At 45.2% G+C, this 22,294-nt stretch overlaps 1 protein-coding gene across 4 annotated transcripts in view; it reads right to left on the minus strand.

Moving 5' to 3' along the window:
• gal3st4 (galactose-3-O-sulfotransferase 4) overlaps positions 1 to 22,294 on the minus strand; it is a 78,836-nt gene that overhangs the window by 11,756 nt on the left and 44,786 nt on the right. For 2 of the 4 annotated variants that reach the window (XR_010958464.1, XR_010958463.1), the window contains exons 1-4: positions 13,913 to 14,111; positions 9,401 to 9,511; positions 6,584 to 6,893; positions 1,643 to 3,393 (exon numbers count right to left, since the gene is read on the minus strand). Coding sequence is in view for 1 of the 4 variants with exons in the window: in XM_067972183.1 (XP_067828284.1) it covers positions 2,572 to 3,393; positions 6,584 to 6,893; positions 9,401 to 9,511; positions 13,913 to 13,935 (1,266 nt within the window). In the remaining 3 variants the exon portion in view is untranslated. Of the gene's footprint in view, positions 1 to 1,122; positions 3,394 to 6,583; positions 6,894 to 9,400; positions 9,512 to 13,912; positions 14,112 to 22,294 lie in introns of those variants that run through there. The other 2 variants (XM_067972183.1, XR_010958465.1) reach the window with 2 other exon arrangements.

Raw genomic sequence — 22,294 nt, forward strand, 5'->3', positions numbered from 1 at the left:
GAGATGTTGTCTTTTGGATGAAACGTTAAACTTAGGCCCATCTACCCTCTCTGGTGGACGTAAAAGATCCTGCAGCATTCTTTTGAAGAAGAGCAGGGAGGTGTCCTGGGCCAATATTTATCCATCAACCAACATCAATAAAATAGATGATCTGGTCATTACATCATTGTTGTTTGTGGGATCTTGCTGTGTGCAAATTGGATGCTGTGTTTCCTATATTACAACAGTGACTATGCTTCAAAAAGTACTTCGTTGGCTGTAAAGTGCTTTGGGACGTACTGAGATTGGTGTAACATCTCATCTGAAAGACAGCACCTCTGACACTTCAGTAATGCCCTGGAGTGTCAGCCTAGTTGTTCCAAAAACAGGCTAACTGGATATTAATGTGAATACTGCAGTGGACCACTGAACCTTGTAATACCATAAAATCAAAGGAGGTTTTGAAAGCATCGCAAGATCCATCTCTAAAATATCTCAGACTGAAACACACACACACGTGAATACACCTCATTTGATCCCATCCATGAATTGGGATACAAGCTAAAGACTTAGTAGAATCCAAGAAAGGACCCAACCAGCTGAACAGAAGAACAAAGACCAGTCTTTACCACCAGCGGTCAGTCATTGCCTGCTCTGGATTTACCTTGTTGCATAAAGAAGGCTGAGGGGGCGACCTGAGAGAGGTCTTTAAAATTATGAAGGGGTTCGAGAGGGTAGACGTTGAGAAGATGTTTCCACTTGTGGGGGAGACCAGAACTAGGGGCTATAAATAAAAGACAGTCACCAGTAAGAAATTCAGGAAAAACTTCTTTACCCAGTGAGTGGTGAGAATGTGGAACTCGCTCCCACAAGGAGTAGTTGAGGTGAATAGTGTAGATGGATTTAAGGGGAAGCTAGATAAAAGTACATGAGGGAGAAAGGAATAGACGGATATGCTGATAGGGTGAGATGAAGTAGGGAGGGAGGAGGCTCGTGTGGAGCATAAACACCGGCACGGACCAGTTGGGCCGAATGGCCTGTTTCTGTGCAGTAAATTCTACGTAAAGCTTTGTATTAAAATGTACCTATCTGGCAGGAGAATCCTTTTACCGAGAAAATATACAGGCACGTAGTCAAGGCTACTCAAGCTCACCAACATGGGATTTATTACAATATCTGCACTTCTCGGCTAACCATGGGCTACATATTAGCATTTCCAGCACGGGAGGCACGATGTAAATGATACATCCCATAATGTCTCTCCTGGAAATGTAACTCATACGAGGAAAATAAAGCATCACTTTGGCTTCCCTAAAATACGTTCCGTGATTTCATTCCAGTCATCGTCCTTTTGCGGTTGGAACGCGATCAGCCTACCACAACAGCAGCAACAACTTGCATTTACATTAGCGCCTCTTAACGTAGTGAAACGTCCCCAAGGCGCTTGACGGGAGCGTCGCCAGACCAAAATTTGCCACGCAAGGAGATATTAGGACAGGTGATCAAAAGCTTGGTCGGAGAGGTAGGTTTTAAGGAGCGTCTTAAAAGGGAGGAGAGAGAGGTAGAGAGGTTTAGGGAGGGGGGAAGACAAGCGTATAATTCTCGTGTTCTTTTAGTATCACGAGATATGAGCACGTGTGATGTAATTAGGTAGAAGACTAACTTTTTCCTTCCATCAAAGCAACACTTCAGTCTTGTGCCGGGATCCAGAACACTGGGTCGCAGCAATAACTAATATCTGTAGGTAAATTAAAGTCGCAATCCGATCAGGGGTGAGGTGATGAACTTGCAGTGTTTTACTTTTGCGGTGGAAGAAGTCAGCTGAAGCCTTTGGGCTGCACGACCGCTTTGTAGCTGGTTTTGTTTTGAAATATTCAATCTCGGGATGTCAGCGTCGCTGGCAATGATTGCCCGTCCCTGGTTGTCCTGAGAAGGTGGACCTTCTTCTTGAACCGCCGCAGTCCGTGTTTGGAGCATTTCGATACAACCGAGAGGCTCTCTAGGCCGAGGGCAGTTCACCACATTTGGCGTGGGCCACCTGCAGGCCAAGCTGGGTAAAGATGACAGGTTTCCTTAAAGGACAATGGTGAGCCAGATGGGTCTTTACGCCAATCCACTCTTACTGATTTTCGTTTCCAGATTCTGTTACACTGAATGCGATTTCTCAAACTGCCATCGTGGGGTTACTAGTCCAGTAACTTAACGGCTACACTACCGTACCCAACATTATTTTATCGTTACCTTAATGGGTGATCAATGTCCTTCATTTACTTATCATACAATGTTAGTAAAAATGCTCCCATTAAGAATTTAAATAGAAAACTTTTGTACGTCTCCTTCACAACAGTTGCCGAAGTTGGGATGATTTGGGAAATGGGAGTACAAGGAAGGATAAATCCATATCATTTGATCTATCTAGTGTCTAGGATTCTGAGTTGGAAGGGGACATTGCCCCCACCAGAACCTAACGCCAGTGAGGAATATTGCTTTTAGACAGTTCATCAGCCTAATTTTGACATAATACACAATAATCCGGGGATATATTTTGTTGAATAAAGGAGCTTTGATACAGCCTTCCCTTGCAATGTTATCTCAAAAATGTAACTGCAGCGTCTGAAGATTTTTGCCAGTGGAAGCCAAGGGAAATAACTTTGCGTCCAACAGGTCCTTATACTGAAGCTCAGGCATTATCATACGTAAACATCTCTCCCGTGTTCTGTTGTTGAGGTTTGGATTAAGATTGTAGCCCATGATTCTGGCTCTACCATACTGGAAGGGCTTGAGGATCTTGTCCTGGATCTGACTGGCTTCCACCGGACTGCCTCCTTGGAGACACAGGTCCATCAGCTTTTTGCGCTTGTTCTGCAGAATGAGGACATCTTTTCTCATCCTCTGCTGGCCGTACTCTTCCACCCTGTCCCAAAATGTTCTGTTGAAGTGTAAGTACAACCTCCAGTCCAGCGAGTTCCAAGCTTTCGCCTGCTCGACTGTATGATCGGACAGCGCTTTCACCGTGACGTTGCTCCTGAAATTCAGCTTAAAGGAAACGACATCATCAAATTCCCAACAAAGGGCGTCTTTCAGTAAGATCATGGATTCGTCAAAATACTCCGACAGCAGAATGAGGCGGAAGATGCTTTCAATCTCGTTTATGACCAACGCCACGTAATCCTTTGTGCCGTTTGCGTTGTGGTCAAAGCCAAAATCGAACCACATAAGATTCCTGGCGTACTGGTTACCTCTGTCTGTGACTGAGTAATATTTCCACGGGTCGTTCAAGAATTGCTCCAGCGACTCCACCTTCTTGAACGGTACGCTCGAGCCTTTGTAATACGTGAACGATGACTCCGCCAAGGTCACAGGGTTCCGTAAGATTGAAAAATAATAGGTCCCCCTGGCCATCACCTTTTCCACCTAGAGACGGGGTACAAAAAATAAGAACAAATGATGCTTCAGCCAAACGATTTATGATGACGACCGTTAATTTGAAGTGAAGAAGCAAAAAGGAATCTAATTCAAAATTACGAAGGGTTTTGATAAAACGGGCATGGACCTGTTGGGCTGAATGGCCTGTTTCTGTGCTGTAAATTCTTTGTAATTCCAGGGATGAGGAACTTCAGTTATGTGGAGAGGACAGAGAAGCTCGGATTAGTCCTATATTACCTAAGTGAGAGCAACATGGCATGGGAAACGGATGAGTACAGTAGCATAGTGGTTATGTTATGTTAGTGGTTATGTTACTGGACTAGTAATCTAGAGGCCCTGGACTAATATTCCCAGAGTTATGAGTTCAAATCCCGCCATGGCAGGCTGGGGAATTTAAATTCAATGAATTAAACAAAATAAAACTAGTATCAGTAATGGTGGCCATGAAACTACTGGATTGAACCCATCTGGTTCACTAATGTCCTTTAGGGAAGGAAACCTGCCGTCCTTACCCGGTCTGGCCTACATGTGACTCCAGATCCCCAGCAATGTGGTTGATTCTTAATCACCCTCTGAAATGGCCTAGCAAACCACTCAGTTCAAGAAGGCGGCTCACCACCACCTTCTCAAGGGCAATTAGGGATGGGCAATAAATGCCGGCCTTGCCAGCGACGCCCACGTCCCATGAACGAATAATAAAAAAAGTACAGTGCTTAATATCTGATTCTTCTGGCAGATTATTTATTTTACTCCTCTGCTACTTTGTGTGCATGCGAGAAAGTGAGGGTGTGTACGAGAGACGGAGAGACAGACAGATAGAGAGAGAGTAGGAATAGATGTTTGGAAGTAGGTTGCCCCAGTTGAGGTACGTTCTTGTTTTTTGTCGCAACTATTGTGAAATTCGTGATTTTGTTTTATTCAGTTTTGGATCCATTTGTTTGGCCACGAATTACGGTCAAGTCATGGTAGGTCCAATGATTAATATGCTCTATGTTGATGTGATAATACCCATACTGTAGGGTTAATGACTCAGACAGAATAAATACAAATTTATCAAGTTTCTAAAGTATTCGGCACTCTTTTTTTGGCACTTTTTTTTAGCCAATTGGAGACCAATTTTTAAACGTCCCAGTTCCAGAATGGAAAATTTGTTTTGTCTATGGGCTTATCTTTATGAGTGTTTTTTTTAATAACTTAAGAGTACTAAATCCTGGAGTCATCTTTGCTACTTTTCTTACATTGAATTATATAGCACAGAAACAGGCCATTCGGCCCAAATGGTCCATGCTGGTGTTTATGCTCCACACGAGCCTCCTCCCACCCCTCTTCATCTCACCCTATCAGGATATCCTTCTATTCCTTTCTCCCTCGTGTTTATCTAGCTTCCTCTTAAATGCATCTCTCCTTCTTTGAACTCTTGATTATGTAACAATGTCCCTTTTTGAAGGTTGGAACGCCCAAAATATTATAAATGTGGCCTGTGAGTTATTAATGGTATAAATAACTCGGTTATAGGAAACTAGGAACAGGAGAAGGCCACTCAGCCCCTCGAGCCTGTTCCGTCATTCAATGAGATCATGGCTGATCTGTATCCTAACTCCATCTACCCGTCTTGGCTCCATATTCCTTAATACCCTCGTCTGGCAAAAATCTATTGATCTCAGGTTTAAAATTATTAATAGAGATAGTATCTACTGCTTTTTGTGGGAGAGGGTTCCACACTTCTATCACCCTTTGCGTGGAGAAGTGTTTCCTAACTTCTCTCCTGAATGGCCTGGCTCTGATTTTAAGGTTACGTCCCCTTGTCCTAGACTCCCCCACCAGCGGAAAAGGTTTCTCTCTATCTACCCTATCAATTCCTTTCAAAATCCTAAAAACCTCAATCAAATCACCCCTTAACCTTCTATATTCCAGGGAATACAAGCCTAGTTTATGTAACCTCTCCTCATAATCTAACCCTTGGAGCCCTGGTAACATTCTGGTGAATCTGCGCTGCACTCCATCCAAGGCCAATATATCCTCTCCAAGGTGCGGTGCCCAGAACTGTACACAGTGCTCCAGATGTGGTCTAACCAGGGCTTTGTATAGCTGTAGCAAAACTTCCTCCCCTTTATATTCTAGCCCTCTAGTTACAAAGGCTAACATTCCATTAGCCTTTTTGATTATTTTTTGTACCTGACTACTACATTTTAGTGATCTGTCTACATTGACCCCTAAATCTCTTTGGACCTCCACTGTTCCTAGCTTTTCACCATTTTCAAAATACTCAGATCGATCCTTTTTTGATCCAAAATGGATGATCTCACACTTACCCTGTATTGAAATCCATCTGCCACAGTTTTGCCCACTCACTTAGTCGATCAATGCCTCTTTGTAATTTTATGCTCCCGTCTACACTACTTACTAAGCCACCGATCTTTGTGTCATCGGCAAACTTGGATATCTGGCTCTCTATAGTGTTATCTAAGTAATTAAGAAATATAGTGAATAGTTGAGGTCCCAGCACAGATCCTTGTGGGACATCACTAGTCACTTCCTTCCAATTTGAGTACATTCCCATTATCCCTACTGTCTCTACCGCCTAACCAATCTCCTAACCAGGTCAATAATTTGCCTTCAATTCCATGAGCTTTAATTTGAGCTGACAGTCTCTTGTGTGGAACCTTATCAAATGCCTTCTGGAAGTCCATGTAAACCACATCCATTGACATTCCCCATCTACCACTTTGGTTGCTTCCTCAAAAAATTTAATTAGGTTCGTTAGACATGACCTACCCTTTACAAATCCATGTTGGCTCTTTCTAATCAGCTCAAATTTCTCCCTCCCCACTTCATCTCACCCTATCAGCATAATCTTCTATTCCTTTCTCCCTCGTGTACTTATCTGGCTTCCCCTTAAAGGCATCTCTGCTATTCGCCTCAACTAATCCATGTGGTAACAAGCTCCCCATTCTCACCACTCTCTGGGTAAAGAAGTTTCTCCTGATTTCCCTATTGGATTTATTAGTGACTATCTTATATTTACGGCCCTCTAGTTTTGGTCTCCCCCATTAGTGGAAATATCTTCTCTACGGCTACCCTATCGAACCCCTTCATAATTTTAAAGACCTCTATCAGGTCACCCCCTTCAGCCTCCTCATTTCTAGAGAAAAGAACCCCGGCCTGTTCATTGCTTTACCTGTGGTCGGAAGAACCGCATATGGTTGCATATTATATGGTACTCCTGTGTTTTAATAGGGCTGTAAAATTTAATCTTTCTCGTACTGAAGAGGAAGGGGTAGCCAAACTGATAGGAATTGGGGAGCGCAAAGGTTAGGTTTCTTGCCTCCCCGAACCGATACAGTATATTTAGGATTGTGCTGCTGGCTGTCTTGTGCGTCTTTAGAAACATCACGTGTGTCTTGGGTTGACAGAGTTTATCTGGGACTCCTGCATAGTGAGCGGTCATTGGCAAAACACCAGGCTGGTCCAGCTGATCAGACAATATCCTACAGAAAGGAGCAGAATCCATATTAATAAATTAAAAGTCATCTGTGCTGGTATAAAACAACCTCAAATTTCCATCGGATTACACAGAACTTACAGCAAAGAAAAAGGCCGTTCGGCCCGTCTGGTCTCTGCCGGTGTTTATGCTCCACACGAGCCTCCTCCCTCCCTACTTCATCTGACTCTATCAACATGGGAAAAGAGCAAGGGAGAGTGGGACTAATTGGGTAGCTCTTTCAAAGAGCCGGCCCGTTGACGATGGGCCGAACGGCCTCCCTCTGTGCTGTATCATTCCAAACATATCATTCAAGTCCTTTCTCCCTCATGTACTTATTTAGCTTCTCCTTAAATGCATCTAAGCTATCTACATCACAGAAGGAGGACAGAGTTACATAGAATGTACAGCACAGAAACAGGCCATTCGGCCCAACAAGTTGATGCTGGTGTGTATGCTCCACACGAGCCTCCTCCCACTCTATATACTTCATCGCACCCTATCAACATATCCTTCTATTCCTACGTACTTATCTATTCCTCATGTACTTATCTATGTTTGAGTTTCACTCTCACCTATGTTGCGAATGAACATTTATATAAAGGGAGGACCATCCTTCCTGTATCAGCTCTTTGAAAGAGCCAATTCAATCAGTCCTGCTCCCCCCTAATCTTTCCCCATAGCCCTGCAAATTTCCATAACTCTCCTCAAGTCTGAAATGTATGTCTGAAAACACATTTAATTTACATGGTGACCCACAGTACTGAATTTTTTTTTATTCGTTCATGGGATGTGGGCGTCGCTGGCGAGGCGGGCATTTATTGCCCATCCCTAAATGCCCTTGAGAAGGTGGTGGTGAGCTGCCTTCTTGAACCGCTGCGGTCCGTGTGGTGAAGGTTCTCCCACAGTGCTGTTAGGAAGGGAGTTCCAGGATTTTGACCCAGCGACGATGAAGGAACGGCGATATATTTCCAACCCGGGATGGTGTGTGACTTGGAGGGGAACGTGCAGGTGGTGTTGTTCCCATGTACCTGCTGCCCGTGTCCTTCTAGGTGGTAGAGGTCGCGGGTTTGGGAGGTGCTGTCGAAGAAGCTTTGGCGAGTTGCTGCAGTGCATCCTGTGGATGGTACACACTGCAGCCACAGTGTGCCGGTGGTGAAGGGAGTGAATGTTTAGGGTGGTGGATGGGGTGCCAATCAAGCGGGCTGCTTTGTCCTGGATGGTGTCGAGCTTCTTGAGTGTTGTTGGAGCTGCACTCATCCAGGCAAGTGGAGAGTATTCCATCACACTCCTGACTTGTGCCTTGTAGATGGTGGAAAGGCTTTGGGGAGTCAGTGCAAATCCAGCTATACAGAGGATGCTTTTGAGGGGCTGTGGAGTACATTATAATAGTGGGATAACTCGTTTCATTACAGGAGGAAACTTCTTCTAACTCCGCCTTTCCCAGGACCTCAAAACTGCGGAATTCCTCACCTCCCTCTGGTTTTCCCTTTTCTCTTACAAACGGCAGACTTCCGAGAGTAAGTTTTATACATTCACACTGTCGGCAGAAATCCGGGCCCTGTGGGATCTTTCCATTGCGCCCGGACTCCTGACTTCTGTATGGGGAACAGGGGTTGCCAACGCTCCAGGACTGCCTCCCGGAATTCAAGATTAATCTCCCGGACACTGCTGCCAGCAACACCCGGGAGAAAAATCACAAATGGCGCACGCGTTCTGTTCACTTTCTTTGAATCCTTTCATTTATTCGTGATATTGGAGATGGGTGGGGCAGCCAGAGGCGAGAGGTCATGTGATGAAACCTCCAGGGATGCATCCAACCACAGTTGGCAACTGTGAGGCCTGTATTCCCACGACTATAGAAGATTGAGGGGTGATCTAATCGCGGTATTTAAGATAATTAAAGGACGCGTTGGGGTAGATAGAGAGAAACTATTTCCTCTGGTGGGGGGAGCCCAGAACAGGGGGGCATAACCTTAAAATTAGAGCTAGGCCGTTCAGGGGGTGATGTCAGGAAGAATTTCTTCACGCAGAGGGGAGTGGAAATCTGGAACTCTCTCCCCCAAAAAGATGTTGAAGCTGGGGGGGAGGGGGTCAATTGAAAAAATTCAAAACTGAGATGGATAGATTTTTGTTAGGCGAGAGTATTAAGGGATACAGAACCAAGGCGGGTCGATGAGGTTAAGATATAGGACGGCCATGTTCTAATTGAATGGCGGAACAGGCTCGAGGGGCCGAATGGCCTCCTCCTGTCCCTACATTCCTAATAAAAACAGACTACCAAAGGCTGAATTGTAATAAAATTGTGACTTGACGATATAACTAAGATCTTAATTCAACAAGAGTCTATGTAGATTGATAAATTACAGGTTTTTAAGTCAATTATGCCTGGGAGTACATTTCATACGCTACCTTTGCCAGTAAGGTCTATTAACGTTCATAAATAGTCAAGTTCCAGTAATTAGATGCTAGTTGTGAGCTGCCATACAATATTGAAGCAAAATGTAAAATAACCTCTTTTTATCCGTGATGCCCAAGGTTTGGATTGCCAGACCGATCGCCATGAGGAGCACCACAGCCATCCACAGGACATGGAGTGTACACCACTGTAGTAACCTTGGCTTCCTGAAATAAAAGAATTAGATGTGAAAAGCTGTACAAGAACATTCCTTCAGTTGAATCAGAAAACAGATGTTCTGGGAGGTCGAGACCTGGTAACCATTGTTTACCTCGACCTACAAGAAAGAACTTGCATTTATATAGCGCCTTTTCACGACTTCTGGATGTCCCAAACCTCTTTACAGCCAATGAAGCACTTTTGAAGTGTAGCCACTGTTGTAATGTAGGAAATGTGGCAGCCAATTGCGCACAGCAAGATCCCACAAACAGCAATGGAGCAAATGATCTGTTTTTAGTGATGTAGGTTGAAGGATAAATATTGACCAGGACACCGTGCAGAACTCCCCTGCTCTTCTTCAAAAAAGCACCATGGGATCTTTTAGGTCCACCTGAGAGGGCAGACGGGGTCTTGGCTTAATGTCTTATCTGAAGGACGGCACCTCCAACAGTGCGGCACTCCCTCAGTACTACACAGGGAGGATCAGCCTCGATGATGTGCTCAAGTAGGGCTTGGGCCCACAAACCTCGAACATCAAAGGCAACAGCTGAATTCTTGCTTTACCCAACCAGAACCATGGTACAACCAGAGACATAGTACAGTCCTGCTGAATGTGTAATCGCCCATATCGTGAAATGTTTAGGATTCCGACACGCAATTCAGAGAACTACCTACAGATTAATCCGTGCTTCAACTGAAGATTTCTCAGACTTTGTCAACTGGATGAAGGCTGGTGGCATATCCCTCTTCAAGACCTGGTCTTCAGTTGTCTGTACAGTCCCTTTCCCTACCCCGACTAGATTACTGACAGCTGCCTGCACGGCAACAATCTGGATCGGGAAGAACTGGCCAATTTTGCATTGGAACCTCTGCAAGCAAAGGAAGGACTTCCAGGTCATGAAACTATCACGAGTTGTCACAGAAGAAGGAGTATGTGTAAAGATTTGCTTAAACCTCTTAGCTTTGTTCTACCTGCCCCAAAAGCTTTCTTGAAATGTATCTCTTTGACCGTGCCTTCAATCATCTCCACTTCCTTCTAACCCTACCTCCTGCTGGATGCACATGCTCTCCAGCCCCTGTAAAGCATTTTCCGTTGTTTCATTACCTGTATATAAATGCAACATTTCGGTATTTCATACAGATTGTTTACATATAGCACTGGTAGTTCTGTTTTTGATATCAACATGGAGGCCTGGCTTAAGCACTAGAAACTTTTGTAATGTCACCAAAGCCAGAATCTTGTAGCAGACTGTGGTGTCAATCATGGCTCAGTTGGTAGCACTCTTGCCTTGGAGTCAGAAGGTTGTGGGTTTAAGTCCCACTCCAGAGACTTGTGCGCACAACCTCAGCTGACACTCCCAGTGCCAGTCCCGAGGACGTGATGCACTGTCAAGTGGTGCTGTCCTTCAGATGAGATGTTTAAACTGTGGCCCAGTCTGCCCTCTCCCATGGCATTATTGAAAAAAGAGCAGTGCAGTTCTCCCCAGCGTCCTGGCCAATACTTAAACCTCAACCAATATAACTAGAAAACAGATGATCTGGTCATTTATCTCATTGCTTGTGGGACCTGTGTACAAATTGGCTATTGTGTTTCCTACACTACAACAATGTCTACACTTCATTGGCTGTAAAGCGCTTTGGGACGTCCTGAGGACATGAAAGGCGCTATAGAAATGCAAGTCTTTATTTTTTTTTAAGGACTAACATCCAAGCTTATCATTTTTTAATGTTGAATAATTGTTTTATCAAACTTTATTTTGTGCGGGAATTCCCTACAAATATTGATACTCCTGGGGACCATCTCTCCTAACTTCTGAAAGACAGTACCAGCTATCAAAGGGAAAACAGCAGTATCATTGCAGAAAACAATTTAATTGGCAGACTGCAACACAAATAGTATGCTGGTACGTTACCAAATCCAGAAAATTAGAAAAAAAAATCCAAAATAACGAGGAGTATTCTGAAGACTAGTGCACAGAAATCTGACATCTCACAGACCCTTGGAATTCTGTGGACCCTAGTCTGAAAACCATTTGTCATAGAAAGAAGAACCCGCATTTTTATAGCGCCTTTCACTACCTCAGGACATCCCGAAGCGCTTTACAGCCAACGAAGCACTTTTGAAGTGCAGTCACTGTTGTAATGTAGGCAACACGGCAGCCAAATTGTGCACAGCAAGATCCCACAAACAGCAATGTGATAATGACCAGATAATCTGCTTTCTCAGGTGATGTTGGTTGAGGGATAAATATTGGCCCCAGGACACCGGGGAGAACTCCCCTGCTCTTCTTCCAATAGCGGCCATGGGATCTTCTACGTCCGCCTGAGAGGACAGGCGGGGCCCCGGTTTAACGCCTCATCCAAAAGATGGCACCTCCCGACAGCGCGGCACTGGGAGTAGCAGCCTAGATTGTGTGCTTAAGTCTCTGAAGTGGGACTATGAACCCCAACCCTCTGAAGGGAAGAGTGCTACCAACTGAGCCGCAGCTAACAGCCAGTGGAAGATAGAATGTGCTTTAGAGAATTCCATCCTTTCCACCATACTTGTCTGCGTAGTTTGCAATTTCCGAGTTCTGCAGCAAGACATCGGCGTTCTCTGAAGCCCCGCCATTCGTAGATACAATACCCATCGAGTGTAGACATAGGAGAGTCTTTGTATGATGCAAGTACTGTTGCAAGCAAGCGATGTCCATCATAAGCTACGACATTTCAAATAGTAATATGCTGGTAAAAGAACCAGAGGCGAGACGAGGAGAATTTTTTTAACGCAGCGAGTTGTGATCTGGAAAGGGCGGTGGAAGCAGATTCAATAGTAACTTTCAAAAGGGGAACTGGATAAATACTTGAAGGGGAAAAATTTGCAGGGCTATGGGGGAAAGAGCAGGGGGGATTGGGACTAATTGGATAGCTCTTTCAAAGAGCCGGCACAGGCACGATGGGCCGAACGGCCTCCTTCTGTGCTGTATCATTCTGTGATTCCATGAAAAGCTACCATCATGAATAGTGTGTCATGAGACCTGAATGGAAAATAATTATGTTCAGTTCAGAAATGTGCTGTGGTTGGCATCCTTGGCAATACGGACATACTCGTGCAATTTTGTTATAAACTGGGTGTAAATGAAAATAAGAGTTTTTGAGAGTGAATGATAACATATTTATGGCTAATCTGGCCCCAGTTCTGTAAGATTGAAAAAAAAGTCATACATTTAACGCAGGTGGGAATAGCTAGTTCCTCAGTCATACATTGAGGCACTGACTTGTTTTTTTTTACTGAATTGTGTTAAAATTTCAATAAGTTGTAATGGAAGAAACTGAGAGTGAATAACGGGCTGCATTTTGGAAAAAAAAGTCAGCTGCCTTATAGATTTCATCGAAGAATTCAGGAGAAACTTCTTTACCCAGAGAGTGGTGAGAATGTGGAACTCGCTCCCACAAGGAGTAGTTGAGACAAATATCATAGATGCATTTAAGGGGAAGCTGGATAAACACATGAGGGAGAAAGGAATAGAAGGATATGCTGATAGGGTGAGATGAAGTAGGGAGGGAGGAGGCTCGTGTGGAGCATAAACACCAGCATGGACCATTTGGGCCGAATGGCCTGTTTCTGTGTTGTACATTCCATATAAGATAAAAAAAAATGCAAGCTACTTTCTGTATTTCTGCTGACGTTACAGAATTATTAATGAATATTATTTACAAAGCATCAACCCAGGATTGACAGCTTACTGATTTCTAGAGCAGCAATTCCAGCCTCACAATCTTTTGCATCTAATGCTTAAATCGACCGCGGTCAAACCTGCCTTTTGTGTCGTGCTTATCACCGCATTTACATCTTGACTTGTTTCTTTCACATTTCAATCTGAGCTGAGGAGGAAATCTTCACTGGTCTGCCTCGGTTGGCTGAAGGCAGAGGGGATGTTAATTCGGTCCCACACCCGGTACTGCTCTGAAGCCCAACTCTGCACAATACAGGTTTGTTCAAGGAATTCTTGATCCATCTCAAACACAGAAACCCCCTTCTGTCCCCCCCTTCACCAACCCCCTCTCCCTCAATTCTGATCCATTCCATTTGTACTCTGCCCTTTTTTTTATTCCCTGTTTTCTCCCTTGCCTGCATCCCTTCTGCACCTAACTCTCATCCCATCCTCTTTTCTCTCCCAACCTAATTCTAAATGCATGGGTTTTTTTTTTATTGATTTAACACCAGATGCCCAGCGACAATAGCACAAGTGGATGGAAAAGCATCTCGAACCCTGGGCAGATGTCCTTAATATTTCGTTCCTGACTTGCTTGGTCGCGTTTCCCAGATCCACAATCCAATAACTCTCATGATCTGACTGCATTTAATTTGCAACAATTAAAAAAAAAACACACACACACAAAACCACCCTGGAAAATGGGTCACTTACTTGCGGCGTCTGCGGCGCAGCATTTCCCCAGTCAGGAGGTCCTAGCTTTGTAGCGCAGTGGGAAGAGATTTATAGAAACGATTGCAGCTTCTCTTTCACTGATAAGGTGGTGGCATTTTATTTTTTTCTCTCTCTCTCTTCCCTTTCTTGCTTTCCGGAAAAAGCGCTTGCAAAAACCCTGTAGCCTCTTCAACACAATGGTCCCATTGCAAATCTCTTGCTACAGTCCCAGTATCACAGACGGCCCCCTACTGGATCTGCATAGCGTGCCAGCAACTCCTGCTACCTCCCACCACCAGTGCAATTAAGGATATTTTATAAGGGATTGCAACCAGCAAGAGGTGGGAAGAAAATAAACGAGAGTATAACAGCAGGAAGACAAGAGGGGGGAAATTTTCTTTTTTAAAAAAAAAAGTAGAGGCAGAAACCTTCAACTCATTTTTTAAAAAATCCCTGGATGGCGACCTGTGACCCGCAGGGCCACGGACCAAATGCAGGAAGGTGGGATGAGGCTGGGCGGCTCGTTTCTCAGCCGGCGCGGTACACAATGGGCCGAGTGGCCTCCTCCCCGTGCCGTGAATTTTCTATGGTTCTATGAAAGCAAAATATCAAATAACCGATAAACTGAAAGAGAGGATTCGCATTTATACAACCCTCTGGACCTCCCAAACGCTCAATGAAGTGCATTTTGAAGCGTCCTAACGTAGGGAAACGCGGCAGCCATTCTGCGCACAGCAAGATCCCACAAAACAGCACCATAAGAGATAGGAGCAGGAGTAGGCCGCTTGGAGCCTGCTCCGCCATTTAATGAGATCACGGCTGATCTGATTTTCACCTTGACTCCACTTTCCCGTCTTTTCCCCAAATCCCCCTCGCCGATCAAAAAATGTGTCTAACTCAGCCTTGAATGCATTCAACGACTCGGCCTCCGCGGCTTTTAGGGGCAAATTGATAACGACCAGTTTTAGTGATGTTGGTTGAGGGATAAATATTGGGGGGTGGGGGCGCTCTCCCCTCCTCTCCATCCGTGGATTAGCCGTGAATTCTTTACACCCTCTTGAATAGGTAGACGGGGCCTCGGTTTAACATCTCATCCGAAAGACGGCCCCTCCGACCGTACAGCAAACCCTCACTCCTGCACTGGACTTGGTGTCGGAGTCGCTGGAGTGGGTCTTAAACCCACAACCGTCTGACTCAGAGGCGAGGGAGTGCCACCCACTGGGGCACGGCTGACACCGAGGCTGAACCAGGCAAGTTACAATTTGCAGGTGAGAGAAAAGCTCTTTAAAGTTCATCGATGCTTTTAAATATTCTTGCTTTACATTCCTTCCTCTTCGAAAAACAAACATAAAGATATTTAATCGGCCAGATCGCGGAGATAAGATGAAAACCCATCACCTATGAAGGGGTCTCCGAACCGAGATACTGAGAAATCCTCGGAGGTAAAGTTTTTGTTTTGTCCTGTTTGGAAGGGACATGTTTTCCCTCACTCCGGTCGAAAGGGCTGGAGCTGCTTTTACACAGGTGCACATTGACTTTGGATTCTTGGAGAATGCCCTCTGTGGAATGACTCCTAACTTCACGTTGTTAAGTCCGACTCTCATCCTGAGGGCAGAATTGTGTTCCTTGTAAACAATCACCATTATAAAAGAGGCTTTAGGCGCGGGCTGGTAACAGCCTAAGCTGAAGGGCTCAAAAGGGGGAGAAACCGTTCAGTGTTGCACTCGTTTTTCAGATAAAAAGCACGCCAATATAGCAGTGGGAGAACCTGCGTCCAATCTGCGCAGGCTTTGGTCCCACTGCTAAATTCGTGGGGGCCATTTTTTTAGGTCCCAGGCCCCTTAAATATATGAATTAGGAGCCTAACATCTGTTGAAGGACCCGTCCAGACATTAGTCGGTGATGAGTGGGGAAGGCGTCAGGCATGTCCCTCTCAGGATTCTTCCGCGGCCGCCAACGAGAGATAGGTTCATTTTTTTTCCCGTTCCCGTGCAGCCAGGAGGAGCAGGGGTGGTCTGCGCCCCCCCCCCCCCCCCTCTCCCTCCGACCCCTCCCGCCTCCAGAGGAGTTGCGATCGGCCCTCCTCTGCCGCGCTGTCCTTGGAGGGGGCGACCAGCGGCGGGACGTGCCGCTGAGTGGCATCGATCCTCCGGGGGGGGGGTCTCTCCATTCGGGGTGGTGGGGACACACACTGGTCACGCTAAGCAGCGCTGAGTCTAGGCCCGAAAATATAGTCCAGACCAAAATCTGCCCCAGAGTGCTCCTGATGGCCATAACTATGGATCGTCTGATATTTGACGACTATAACAGTATCTTCCACATTTCCTCATGGAGAACAATACTTGGGTTGATTAAGGAAATGGATAATTAGAAAATAGACGACGAACCTCTGAGTAATTTTATTTAAGGGCAGCGAGGGCAAGTTAATTATTATTATAAAATTCTAACATATGGCAATTATGACAGAAACAGGCCATTCGGCCCAACTTGTCTGGGCCAGCGTTTGTGCTCCACACGAGTCTCCTCCCACCCCTCTCCATCTCACCCTATCCTTTATTCCTTTCTCCCTCATGTGTTTATCCAGCTTCCCCTTAAATGCAACTACGCTATTCCCCTCAACTACTCCTTGTGGGAGCGAGTTCCACATTCTCACCACTCTCTGAGTAAAGAGGTTTCTCCTGAATTCCCTATTGGATTTATTAGTGACTATTTTATATTTATGACCCCTAGTTTTGGACTCCCCCACAAGTGGAAACATTTTCTCTATGTTTACCCTATCAGTCCCTTTCGTTATCTTGAAGACCTCTATCAGGTCACCCCTCAGCCTTCTCTTTTCCAGAGGAAAGAGCCCCAGTCTGTTCAGCCTTTCCTGATAAGTATATCTTCTCAGTTCTGGTATCATCCTTGTGAATCTTTTTTGCATCCTCTCCAGTGCCTCTATATCCTTTTTATAATACGGAGACCAGAACTGTGCACAATACTCCAAGTGTGGTCTAACCAAGGTTTTATACAAGTTCAACATAACTTCTCTGCTTTTCAATTCTATCCCTCTAGAAATGAACCCCAGTGCTTGGTTTGTATTTTTATGGCCTTATTAACCAGCGTCACTACTTTTAGTGATTTGTGTATCTGTACCCCCAGATCCCTTTGGTCTTCTACCCCATTTAGACCCTTATTATCCAAACAGTATGTGGCCTCCTTATTCTTCCTACCAAAATGCACCACCTCAGACCTATCTATATTGAAATTAATTTGCCAATTATACACCCGTTCTGCAAGTTTATTAATGTCATCTTGTGTTTTGTCGCATTCTTCCTTTGTATCCACTCAACGCAGTTGAGTTGCGTTATAGAAAAGACCAAACACGTTGTGAGACTTCAAAGTTATTTATGTGCTTAGAACCGCGGATAAGTTAGTTTGTTACTCCTCGATTCTGCACATACCAATATTCTTACTTCAAAAGCCTTTAACTGAGGTGCAGGTCCAGCAAAGCTGCTAATTTGAGGTGCAAAAAAAGCACCAGAGTTAATTATTAACTCCCAGGCTCGGGGCGGTTTGCAGCCGGCCACAGCACTGTTGTGGGCACTGTTCATATCTGCAAGCCCTGCTGACTGATGGAAGGACAAATATAGTTAGCTTCTGAGAACAAGGTAGAGGGGTATCTGTTCAGTTTGGTATCATTTCCTGTTCTGAAGCTCTAGTCAATGGTTTACAAATATATATTATATGTAACCCTCTGAGATCTCTGCGCCCCTCCAATTCGGGCCCTCACACGCATCCCCGATTTCCATCGCTCCACCATTGGCGGCCGTGCCTTCAGCTGCCTGGGCCCTAAGCTCTGGAATTCCCTCCCCAAACCTCTCCGCCTCTCTCTCTCCTCCTTTAAGACGCTCCTTAAAACCTACCTCTTTGACCAAGCTTTTGGTCACCTGTCCTAATATCTCCTTATGTGGCTCGGTGTCAAATTTTGTTTGATAATCGCTCCTGTGAAATGTCATGGGGACGTTAAAGGCACTATATAAATGCAGGTTGTTGGGGGGAGGACTTTGGGGCTGGGGGGACACAAGAGGAAACCTCCAGTTCTGGTTTCTATTCCTGACTTGGTGACTATAACAGATATAATAATAATATCACCCCCAGGTGTTGCCCACGTCAATCCGCAAAGTTACAACTTTGTCTGCACCGAATCAAGATGTTTCCGCTTGTGGGCGGAGTTCAAAACTAGGGGTCATAAATATAAGATAGTCACCAATAAATCCAATAAGGATCTCAGGAGAAACTTCTTCATCACAAGGAGTAGTTGAGGTGAATCACATGGATCCATTTAAGGGGAAGCTAGACAAGAACCGGAGGGAGAAAGGAATAGAAGGTTCTGATAGGGTGAGATGAAGTCAGGTGGGAGGAGGCTCGTGTGGAGCATAAACACCGGGCACAGACCAGATGCATGGGGACACCATCATCTCCAAGTTCCGCTCCGAATCACACACCATCCTAACTATTGCCGTTCCCTCATCGCTGCTGGGTCAAAATCCTGGAACTCCCTACCAAACAGCACTGTGGGAGAACCTTCACCACACGGACTGCAGCGGTTCAAGAAGGCGGCTCACCACCACCTTCTCAAGGGGCAACCAGTGATGGGCAATAAGTGTCGGCTTTGCCAGCGATACCCATGTGGACCAAATGGCCTCTTTCTGTGCTGTAATTTCTATGTAATTCTATCTAATTTTATGATCCAGAATTCTCTATCTCGATTATTACCGTGTCTTCTGCCTTATAAAATGCCAGCCCTCCCAGTTTATTGCTATAATCTCTGGGGAGCAGTTTATATTACTGTATATCCCTCCTGTGAATCTATGTTCATCCAAAGTGATTTGATAAGCTGCAACACTGTGCCTTGTGACTTGAGAATAAGAGCTTTTATTTATTCATTCTCAGGACATGGGTATCGCTGGCAAAGCCGACACTTATTGCCCATCACTGGTTGCCCCTTGAGAAGGTGGTGGTGAGCCGCCTTCTTGAACCGCTGCAGTCCGTGTGGTGACGGTTCTCCCACAGTGCTGTTTGGTAGGGAGTTCCAGGATTTTGACCCAGCGATGATGAAGGAACGGTGATAGTTAGGATGGTGTGTGATTCGGAAGGGAACTTGGAGATGATCGTGTGTCCCCATGCACCTGCTGCACTTGTCCTTCTAGGTGGTGGAGGTCGCGGGTTTGGCAGGTACTGCCGAAGAAGCCTTGGCGAGTTGCTGCAGTGCATCCTGTAGACAGTACATACTGCAGCCACGGTGCGCCGGTGGTGAAGCTACTGGATGTCACCTTACTGTAACATCACCCGTCTCTGCCCCCTGCCTCAGCTCATCTGTTGCAGAAACCCTCATCCATGCCTTTGTTACCTGTAAACTTGACTATTCCAATACTCTCCTGGCCGGCCTCCCACCTTGCACCCTCCGTAAGCCTGAGCTCATCCAAAACTCTGCTGCCCCGCATCCTAACTCGCACCAAGTCCTGTTCACCCATCACCCACTGCGCTCGCTGACCTACATTGGCTCCCGGTCCGGCAACGCCTCGATTTAAAAATTCTCATCCTCGTGTTCAAATCCCTCCGTGGCCTCGTCCCCTCCCTATCTCTGTAACCTCCTCCAGCCCTACAACCCTCCGAGATCTCTGCGCTCCTCCAATTCTGGCCTTTTGCGCATCCCCGATTTCTACTGCCCCATCATTGCCGGCTGTGCCTTCAGCTGCCTAGGCCCTAAGCTCTGGAATTCCCTCCCTAAACCTCTCCGCCTCTCTCTCCTCCTTTAAGACGCTCCTTAAAACCTCCCTCTTTGACCAAGGTTTTGGCCACCTGTCCTAATATCTCCTTATGTGGCTCATTTTTGAAAGTTGTTTGATAATCGCTCCTATGAAGCGCCTTGGGATGTTTATCTCCATTATTTAAGGAAGCGAAACCAGGAAATTATAGACTCCACATCTGTTGTGGAGAAGTTATTGGAATCTATAATTAAGGAAAGAGTGACTGAGCACTTAGAGAAATTTGAGCTGATTAGAGAGAGCCAACAGGGATTTGTAAAGGGTAGGTCATGTCTAACGAACCCGATTGAATTTTTTGAGGCAGTAACTAAAATAACACAGGGGAATGTCTATGGATGTAGTTTATTTGGACTTCCAGAAGGCATTCGATAAGGTTCCAAATTATTGACCTTGTTAGGAGATTAAGAAATATATTGAATATATAACCAATGACTTAGATAATACAATAGAGAGCCAGATATCCAAGTCTGCCCATGACACAAAGATTATTAAGACAATATGTAGTGTAGACGGAAACATAAAATTACAAAGAGACATTGATAGATTAAGTGAGTGGGCAAAACTGTGGCAGATGGATTTCAATGCGGGTAAGTGCGAGGTCATCCATTTTGGACTAAAGTATCTGAGTATTTTTTAAATGGTGAAAAGCTAGGAACAGTGGAGGTCCAAAGAGATTTAGGGGTCCATGTAGACAGATCACTAAAATGTAGTAGTCATGGAACAAAAAAATAATCAAAAAGGCTAATGGAATGTTAGCCTTTATAACTAGAGGGCTAGAATATAAAGGGGAGGGAGTTTTGCTACAGCTATACAAAGCCCTGGTTAGACCGCATCTGGAGCACTGTGTACAGTTCTGGGCACCGCACCTTGGAGAGGATATACTGGCCTTGGAAGCAGATTCACCAGAATATAACCAGGGCTCCAAGGGTTAGATTATGAGGAGAGATTACATAAACTAGGCTTGAATTCCCTGGAATGTAGAAGGTTAAGGGGAGATTTTATTGAGGTTTTTAGGATTTTGAAAGGAATTGATAGGGTGGAGAGAGAGAGAAACTTTTTCCGCTGGTGGGAGAGTCTAGGACAAGGGGACATAACCTTAAAATCAGAGCCAGGCCATTCAGGAGAGAGATTAGGAAACACTTCTTCACGCAAAGGGTGGTCTCTCCCACAAAAAGCAGCAGATGCTAGCTCGATTAATAATTTTAAATCTGAGATCGATAGATTTTTGCCAGCCGTGGGTATTGAAGGATATGGAGCCAAGGCGAGATCAGCCATGATCTCATTGAATGGCGGAACAGGCTCGAGGGGCTGAATGGCCTTCTCCTGTTCCTGTGTTTACTATGTTAAAGGTGCTATATAAATGAAAGTGGTTGTTATTTGCAGCATCATTGCTTGGGTATGTTATATTAAGTGTAGTGGACAGCTGTTGCCTAGTTCTGCGATACCAACGTAGCCTTGAAGTGTTTATTATTTTCCAGGAAATGCATGACTCTGTGAACTTTGTACGGAGTGCAGTTTGTTCTATCAGCAATAATTATCACTGCAGACAGGTACAGCCAATGTGCATCTCACTGATGTGTGATGACTCCACGCTGAAGGATTAACAAATGTAATAACAGGAGTTTATCAAGTGACAATCGCCAATTAATTACATCAGAGTATAAATTCCAGTCTTTGTTTATTGTAATAATGAATTTCATTTTGTCTCTTTTCACTATTGTAGTCATATTAAACACGGGTGTGTTTAACCACTTTGTATTGCGCAGAATTCATGCGAACGGTTTAACCAAGGCAACTAGAGATGAATGTGTAACAGTTGCACAAAACAGTAGGCCGACAGGACATCATGCCAGCACAAACGAAAGTTTGTAGCAATGCAGAGATCAGGACCGCACATAACAACAGACAGTATAATGGATGTGATGAAGAAGAACCAAGAAGCCGGCAACAAAAGTTACGGAGACTGCAATACCAGGCAACCAGACAGGAGCTAAAGGGACAAGCAGTAAAATTAGATGTATACACATGAGTGGCCAGAAAACAACTGAAACAGTGGTTGACCCACAGGCAACGAGAGAAACACAACATTTCCAGAGCTCCTTTCATGAGCTCAGGACACCCCAAAGCGCTTTACAGCCAATGAAGTACTTTTGAAGTGTAGTCACTGTTGTAATGTAGGAAACATGGCAGCCAATTTTGCGCACAGCAAGATCCCACAAGCAGCAATGAGATAATGACCAGATAATCCATGTTTTTGAGTGATGTTGGCCGAGGGATAAATATTGGCCCAGGACACCGGGAAGAACTCCCGTTGCTCTTCTTCCAATAGCGGCCGTGGGATCTTTTACGTCCACCCGAGAGGGGCAGACGGGGACCTCGGTTTAACGTCTCACCCGAAAGACGACGCCTCCAACAGTGCAGCACTCCCTCAGTACTGGCAACCAGAAACGTCAGCCTGGATTTCGTGCTCAAGTCCCTGGAGTGGGACCTGAACCCAGGACCTTCTGACTCAGAGGCGAGAGAGAGAGAGAGAGAGACAGCGCTAACAGCACAAATGCAGTGATTTGGTAAT

The sequence above is a fragment of the Heptranchias perlo genome, chromosome 35 (assembly GCF_035084215.1).
Source record: "Heptranchias perlo isolate sHepPer1 chromosome 35, sHepPer1.hap1, whole genome shotgun sequence".
Classification (NCBI taxonomy): Eukaryota; Metazoa; Chordata; class Chondrichthyes; order Hexanchiformes; family Hexanchidae; genus Heptranchias; species Heptranchias perlo.